General features: G+C 62.3%; 1 protein-coding gene across 1 annotated transcript in view; it reads left to right on the forward strand.

The window, feature by feature from the left end:
* ACSF3 (acyl-CoA synthetase family member 3) overlaps positions 1-2918 on the forward strand; it is a 65941-nt gene extending 63023 nt beyond the window's left edge. Inside the window, exon 9 of the mRNA XM_009273069.2 lies at positions 2714-2918. Within this exon, the coding sequence (XP_009271344.1) occupies positions 2714-2831 (118 nt within the window). The 3' untranslated portion in view covers positions 2832-2918. The remainder of the gene's footprint in view (positions 1-2713) is intronic.
* Positions 2919-7701: the final 4783 nt, after the last annotated feature.

Here is a 7701-nt window from a genome sequence, read left to right on the forward strand (position 1 = left end):
AGACCTCTCCCATGGGGTTTGGAGAGGGGGGAGACACCAGAGCTCATGGACCTTGCTCAGCATCACTGCACTACTAATGATCTGTGCCTGACTGGAGGCACAGAGCAGCCACCTGCCATCCTGCAAGGTTTCAGCGTGGAAACCCGCGCCTCCTCATTCAAATTGGTCGGAGAGTGGCCAGTGCCGAGGTTTCGGGCATCAGCCATGTGAACGTAAGCAGGCGGGAGCCAGGAAGCAGAATCACCAGGTTTATCGCTAATATTCCATTAGCAAAATATTTAATAGCAGATTCTTTCTTTTCCTGGCAACTCCCTCCTTCAGGCTGCAGATATTTTTGGCGAGGCTGGCGCTATTTTGTAAGCGGCAGGAGCCCTTGTTTCATCAGGGGCTGCGCAGCAGCCAATTAAAGATTTCCCCTGGATCTGCAAAAATCGCAGTTGGGGGAACTGCGATTTAGCAAATGCAAGGAAGACGCTAGCTGGCCGGCTGCTGCTCTGATTAAACAGTTACGTAGTGGGGGAAGAGAAGAAAACAAAGAAACCAAACCCACACCAGGTTGCTGCTCAGGCAGAGGGGCCAAGACCGTGCCAGGGTGTCCCTCCTGCTGCTGTGCGCGTGTTAACCCTCTGGCTGCTGGTCACCTGGGAGTCCTGCTCCTCCCAGGGCAGCCCACGGCCACCAGCAGCTTTTGCTTGATTTTACTGATGTCCTCTTGCAAGCTGAGATGCCCCTTCCTGGCCTGGCACAGCCTGTCCTGGTCGGTACGGGGTCTGGTGCTCCGGGCTTCTCCATCCGGGACCTTTCGTGGCCTCAGAACGGGGCAGGAGTGATGGAGAGCGGGAAAGAGAGATCTTCACCATGCCATGCGGTGGCTGCTCATCCCTAAGCCTCCTGGCAGGGACATCGGTGACCCCAGCAGATCCCTTCTTCCGCCGTCCACGGCTGCGCTTTGCGGGTCACCCGGGTGTTGCTCTGGGGGTCCCTGGCACAGGGCAGGGGGCTGCGCTCAGCCCCCCCGTGTGCTCCCCCGCCTGCCCAGGGTGGTCCCCCTTGTCCCTGCACGTCTCTTCCCATCGCCGTCCCCAGCTCTGTGGGCAGACACGACGCTGTGCTGCCCACACAGAGCAAAGGCAGGAGCCCTGGAAACAAAAGCCCCCAGAGGGTCGGAGGGGCTGGCCGCCCACCCGGGCTCCTCCGGGGCTGCTGCTCCCTGTCCAGCGCTGGCTCCAGGCGCAGCTCCAGCTCCCCCCGCCTGCCTCTCCCTCTCGCCCTGTCTCTCCCCTTTATTTTTTATGTCACTTACATTCGTTTGGCCCTTTTTCTCACACTCCCTGGCAGGAGACACATGTCCCTCTTCAGAGTGATTCATTTTGCCGCTTTCGCCTCCAATCGTGCTTCCCGGCAACAGGCGCCGTCCCGAGTTCGAGGCATCCATATGGCAGGGGGTGCTGGTGGCGGGCGGGGGGAAGAGGGCCAGGCGATGGTTGAAGGGCTCAGCAGACTTGGCACCTCGCATTAGAGTCAGTGCCAGGATGCTGCCGGAGCTGGGCACGGCCCCAGGTTGGTGACACGCAGGCAGCAGAAGGCAGGAGAGCCCCCTCCCTCCACACTCGTCAAAGGGCACGGGGACAGTACTCGGCGCTCAGACTCCCTCCTGCAGCGGGAAGACCCCCCCCGTGGGCCGGAGCACGCGGCTGGAAGTCGCTGGCAAGTCACCGGCACGTGCCAGGGAGGTGGCTCACCTGTGGTCTTGGTCCTCGGGGACTGGCACCAGGACACGTGGGGGTTCAGCATCCGTCACGCCGCTGCGCCGTTTTCCCGTGCCGTCTCTAACGAGGAGGATCGATGAGACCACACCAGGGGCTCTGCCTCCGACTCGCTTGCTGAAGGCTCTCTGTGCCCCTTTCCCAAGGGGCGGGTGGGTGATGTTGTACTCACGGGGTGCTGCGTGGCAGGGCTGGCAGCGAGGGCAGCTGCTCCCGAAGGGCAGGGAAGCGGGCAGCCAAGGGTGACCCAGCGCAGCCAGCGCCCTCACCGACGGGGCTGAACACGGCGTGCAGAGCTGGCTACCGGTAACGGGGTCCAACGCCAGCCCAAAACACAGCAAGCGATGAGCCAGGTCCAGGGTGCAACCAGGGAGCACAGGCAGGAGCAAAACATGGCCAGAGATGAGCTACAGCGTGGGGCCGAAGTCCTCCCAGGAGACAGCGGCAAGGACAGAACTGGAGATGAGCTCTGCACCTCTGAGGGGCCCCTCCAGGGATGAGCCGATGGCAACACAGCTCTCTGCGGAGACAGGCTGGAGCAGGCACCCCACAGCACAGCTCAGGAGGGGGCTAGGGCCCAGGGCTGAGGCTAAATGGGCTCCTGGGGTGTGGGTGGGGGCCCCAGGTGGGGCTGCTCAGGGCTGTGGGTGCTCCCAGGACAGTCGTCCTGCAGAGGGGCTGCTCTCCAGCCCACCTCTTCTGCAGCACAGAAATGCGTGAACGGTGCGACCGCTCGGGGTCTGTGCTGAGCCCTTAGGAGAGAGCCAGGGCATGGTCTGCATTCAACCAAAGCCGCTTGCCTGTGGCCCCGCTGCCTGCAGAGCCACGGCTGGGAGCAAACGCCCGGATCCGGCAGCGTTTGCGAGGTCTCAGGACGGGCTCTGTAGGACGGAGGGGCTGGAAGCACTGGTCTGTCAGCCGTAACAGACTGGGCTTCTGCATTGCAGGGAGACCATGGCACCGTACACCATCCCGACCGAGCTGATCGTGGTGGAGGAGATCCCGCGCAATCAGATGGGAAAAGTCAACAAGAAGGAGCTTCTGCAGCGCTTTTACCCAGCCTAGGGCATGGCCTTGGGCCAGGACTGGGAGCCCGGGGGTGTTTGATCCTCCACCACATCCGTTCTCCCTCTACAACGGCCCTGACGAGGTACCAGCGGTGATTAGCAGTGGCAGGTCTGGGCTCACTGCAGTCCGGTCCATGAATAAAGTCCAGTAAAAGTAGGATTCATCCCACGTGGTCTCTTTGGCTGAACTGAGGCAGAGCTGCAGGGCCACTTTCCTTGGGCAGGAGCCATTTGCAGGGGGCTCGGGGCAGTCCTGGGTCTAGAAGCAAAGCGTGGGATGAACGCTTGGGGGTCCCGGGCCAGGACTGCCCCCTACGCCAGCACTGGCAGCAGGCACGTGCTGGCCAAGGTTGCTCTATTTAGCTGCCACGCAGGCGGTGGGAGGCAGGTGAAAAGCAGACACCACGAACACATCCGCATCCACCCCGAGCTGGTCCCAGCAGCAGCTGCTCGGGGGCAGACAAATTCCACTGGCCCTCGGTGGGTCCTGCCAGCCCACCAGAGCCACTCTGCCTGGGTGAGAAGGGCTGTCCGGGCTCCCCCGCTTTGCCTTCATCTGCCTCTGGATGTTCACCCCCGTTCCCTTTATAGCTCTGCCTCAGGCCATGTGAAACTCATCGCCAGATGAAATTACTCTTTAGATTAAACTCCTGTCTTCAGCCAGCTGCGGTGATGGCTGGTAATTTTGCCTCCTCTCTGCCCTTTCCCACCGACTCGGCAACTTTCCCCATAGTTTGGTTTGTAGAAAGGGGGAGTCTGAGAGAGCGAGTGGATCCCCTCACCGGTGGGATCCAGCTCGCTGTGGGATGCCCCATAACCTGCTGTGAATCGGTACAATCTACCTCTCTGCTCCACCAAGCGCCGCCTCCCATTTCCCAGCAGAAGTGACGAATAAATACAAAATCACAAATAAATAAATACTGGCTGCGCTTACCAACCCAGTGCATCTCCCCCACCCAGGTGCTCCCGCGCCAGCTGGGCCCTGGCATGGAGCGATGGCAGGGGTGCCGGCACCACCGGGACAGAGCCCCGCCACCCTGGCCGGTGCCGGGGAGCGCTCCTCTGCCTGCGACGACCGTCCCATAACGGAGGGGGGAGGATGGGGGGAGGAAGGGGCAGGGACGGCTGCCAGGGCCTTGCAGTGACTTCAGTGTGATAGGAGAGCCATGAAGCATTGAATAATGTGTAGAGAGCCCAGGGAGAGGGTTCTCTCCCCGGAGGAATGGCGCGGCCGGGCAGGAGTTGGAGATGGGCTCAGTTTTTGGCTAGGGCGAGCGCACGGCGTGGCCGCAGCGTGGCGAGGGGTGCAAGCCACCGTGGGCACACGGTCCGGCGTGGGGTGGAGGCAGAGCCAAGCAGGGTGTTGGAGGCACCGGGGAGCAGATGCAGCATGAATTATACTGCATGTGCGCTCCTGTGCCTGTGCGTGTGTGTGTGCGCGTGTGTGTGTGCGCTGACACCAGCGCCCACGTCTGAAGGTCATCGATTTCCTGGAGGACAGGCGGTGTCAATAAACCCTACCTTTATAAACGGATTTTTGTCCCTGTTTGACTTCAAGTGTGAGCTGCCGGCTACGCAGCAGTGGGCGATGGGGATCGATAACACCGTGGGGGGGGATGGCGGTCGTGCCCTGCAGCTCCCCGACCAGTGGGTCCATCCCCGGTGCGGGGACAGTGCACTGGGGGGGCAGCGTGGCAGAGGGATGCTGGTCCGGTCCTGTCCAGTGCCAAGGGGGTGACAGGGAGCCCCAGATTTCCCTGCCAGCTGATGGGAACCTGGGAGCACCAGGGAGGGCAAGAGGACTGGGGAGCACAAGTAATTATATTGAATACTGTTGTTGGGGTCAGTGGAGCCCCGAACATCTGGGAGGACAATTAGTGAACATGGAGAGGACATGGAGGGGACATGGAGAGGACATGGAGGGGACATGGAGGGGACAGCTGGCAGACACGTGGCGCTGGGCAGAGGGAGCAGGGATGGGATGGGGACAAGAGAGGACGGGAAAGGGGAAGGCTATACGGATGGGGACAGGCTTCCTCCGCTGCAGCCCCTCCATCCCACCCCACCCTGCCCGCACTGACAGGTCCAGCCGTGCGCCCGCTCTGTCCATCCCTGCACCCTGCCCACGGCAGCATCTCCCAGGGCAGTGCCAGCACTTGGATTTTGGTACTTCGGGCTCAGGAGGGGTTGGGACGGGGCCCCCCCAGGGACACCAGGGACACACAGAGCTCACGCAGCCACCCCTCACCGTCCCACGCCGGGCAAGCACAGCGCTCTGGCACATGGACGCACCGGCACGGTGCCCAGCTTGCCCCCTTCGCTGCGGCGTGCAGAGCCGAGCACCAGTGGCTCTCATCGGTCTGCAGGAGGGACCGAGCGGATCCTTTGTTAAAACATCAACGATGCAGTAAATTTTTTAACTTACCAAATAGATCAATATCAAATTATCATGTCTCACATTCATAACTCTTAAGCAAGCAACAATGGAGAAAGACAAGGTCACTGGAGAATAAAGAGCAGCAAAAGCTCTTAATGATCTATCATTCTCGACAACCCCAGGCACCCAGCACCAGCCCGGTGACAAGATCATTAATAAAACTCTGCAGGAACGCTATCGATTGCTTTGATGGATGATCACAGGTAGCAAATACTGTAAAACACCTGGCTGTCACACACTAAAATGAGTAGTTTGACTCACACCTCGGCGTGGGGACCCGGCTGCGACTCTGCCGGGTTTTCTCCTCGGTGGCGGCTTTCGCAGGGAGGGTGGTCGGTGGCGCAGGCCTCGGGTGCTGGCGGCCGCAGCCCCCAGTTTGGGGCTGCCACCCATGCTAGACCCCCATGGCTCCCACCTCCACTCCCCCACTGCTGTTCATCCCTATAGATGGGACCTGTTAATTAAAAGCCTCATTAAAGCACCCTGGTCTGGGTGCCCCAGAGCCCAGGCTGGGAGCTGAGCCTGCCGGAGATGGGTTTCAGTGACCCGGTGCCACTGGATGAACCTGGAGACCTGCTCCATCCCCTCACCGCTGGATGTGGCCCCAGGACACCTACACAGCCCAGACATCGGGGACGGACAGGGGTCCCCAAGGCCATGGGCTTTGTCACCCCTGCACTGTATCTGTCTGGGGTGCAGGGAGGGGGTTGCACGTGTCCCCCCCCGCAGCTCCAGGTGCTTCGCTTGCGAGCCACGTCCGCATTGACGGTCTGATCATATGTACACAACCATTCAATTACCCCGTAATGGCTACTGGCTATTAAGCCATCAATCTCCTTCATTAAGGCCTGCCAGGCCCGTCCCCGGCATCGCACAATAAAACCATTAAAACAACAACAACCCAAAGTAGCATCTTTAATGCGTCGGATGTAACGCCGGCCCCACTGCTCATGCTGGCCATCCCGCAGCATCCCCCACCCCGCTGCAGTGTCCCCCTGCCCGCAGCCCACCCTGGGGTACCCAGGGACCTGCTCGCCCTGAGCAAGGTATCACCTTGCTGGGGTGTCCCCAGGGAGCGGGGGGCTGCCCACACCTCCGTGCCTCCCCAGCTGCTCCCAGCAAGCTCGCCCCTGCCCCGGGCGCAGCGGGCGGCTCAGCACGCTGGGACCTGCTCTCGCGCTTTATAGCTGACATTATCTTTTATTGCCATATAAAAGCCAAAGCTCCAGTGGCTTTATGGCTGCTGCACCGGCATTTGGCACTTCGCTGCTCGGCTCTGCGCTCCCGGCTGCTCGCTCTCCCCATCGCTGGGCATGGTGGGGATGGGGCACTGCCCCAGACCCCCCCAGTCCCTGCACTGGGGCCACGACTGGTCCCACTGCACCCATATTAGGGACACGACCGATCCCATCACCCACAGTGGGGGCACAACTGGTCCCAAAACCAGCTCTTGCACTGGCCTGGGTAGATCAGAGGGTGTCAGCTGGGAGGGGAGGGACCTGGCCCCTCCAAAATAGGGTGACCCCTTCTCCGACCTGGCACGGCAAGGGGAGTCGTAGGCCTGGGCTGGCTCCATTAGGACCCAGCATCTGTGGGACCCCAAGTCCCTGCACCCCAGTGGGAACCCCAGTTTGCAGGGGGAGAGGGGCAAGGGGTGGCAGTGCAGGGTCAGAGGTCGGGGGGGGTGGGGTGGCAGTCCTGATGCCATGCCGCAGCCAGAGCCATGCCACGGGCACCAGGTAGCTCCCGTGGCCGGCAGCACTGGCACCACGACCAGGGACTGGCGCCTTGTCAGAGCCCATCACATCCGCTGCCCCCGCGCCACGGTGCCGGTGGCAGGGAACATCTGCTCGGCCGCCCCGCTGCCATGGCGCGTTAGGGTCAGGGGCAGCCGCCAGGACCCCCCGGCCAGCGCCACCGGGGCAGCTCCTCGCCGTGACACTGATGCAGGGTGGCAGGGCGAGCGGGGCGGACGGATGGGATCAGACAGACAGACGGGCAAGTGAGCGCCGCTGCCCACACCAGGGCCCAGCCACGCCGCGGGTCACCGGTGCCCGCCGTTCCATGGCGCGGCTCCATGTCCCCTCCCGCTGTCCCTGGGGACACCGACAGCCCTGCCACCACCGCTCAGCTTCTGCAGATGGACAGAAGACATCCTGCATCCCGCCTCCTGCATCCCGTGTCCCTTTTCCCACACCTTGTGCCTTACCCCCGTGCCAGTGCCCCACGCTCCAAACGATGCCCCGCACCGGGAGGGCACCAAGGGCACTTTTTTCCCAAGAAGAGGAGCGGTGCTGGCCGGGCAGGGGTCCCCGCAGCGGCCGAGCGGGACGCGGCGAGGCCACCAGCGCCACCGAAACGCTGCACCTTCTCTTGCCAGGCCCAGGGCTTGGTTCCCCGGGAGGGCGAGGAGCCTCCCCGGCCCCCCTCC

This window comes from Aptenodytes forsteri, unplaced genomic scaffold, assembly GCF_000699145.1.
Source record: "Aptenodytes forsteri isolate BGI_AS27 unplaced genomic scaffold, ASM69914v1 Scaffold271, whole genome shotgun sequence".
NCBI classification, from domain to species: domain Eukaryota; kingdom Metazoa; phylum Chordata; class Aves; order Sphenisciformes; family Spheniscidae; genus Aptenodytes; species Aptenodytes forsteri.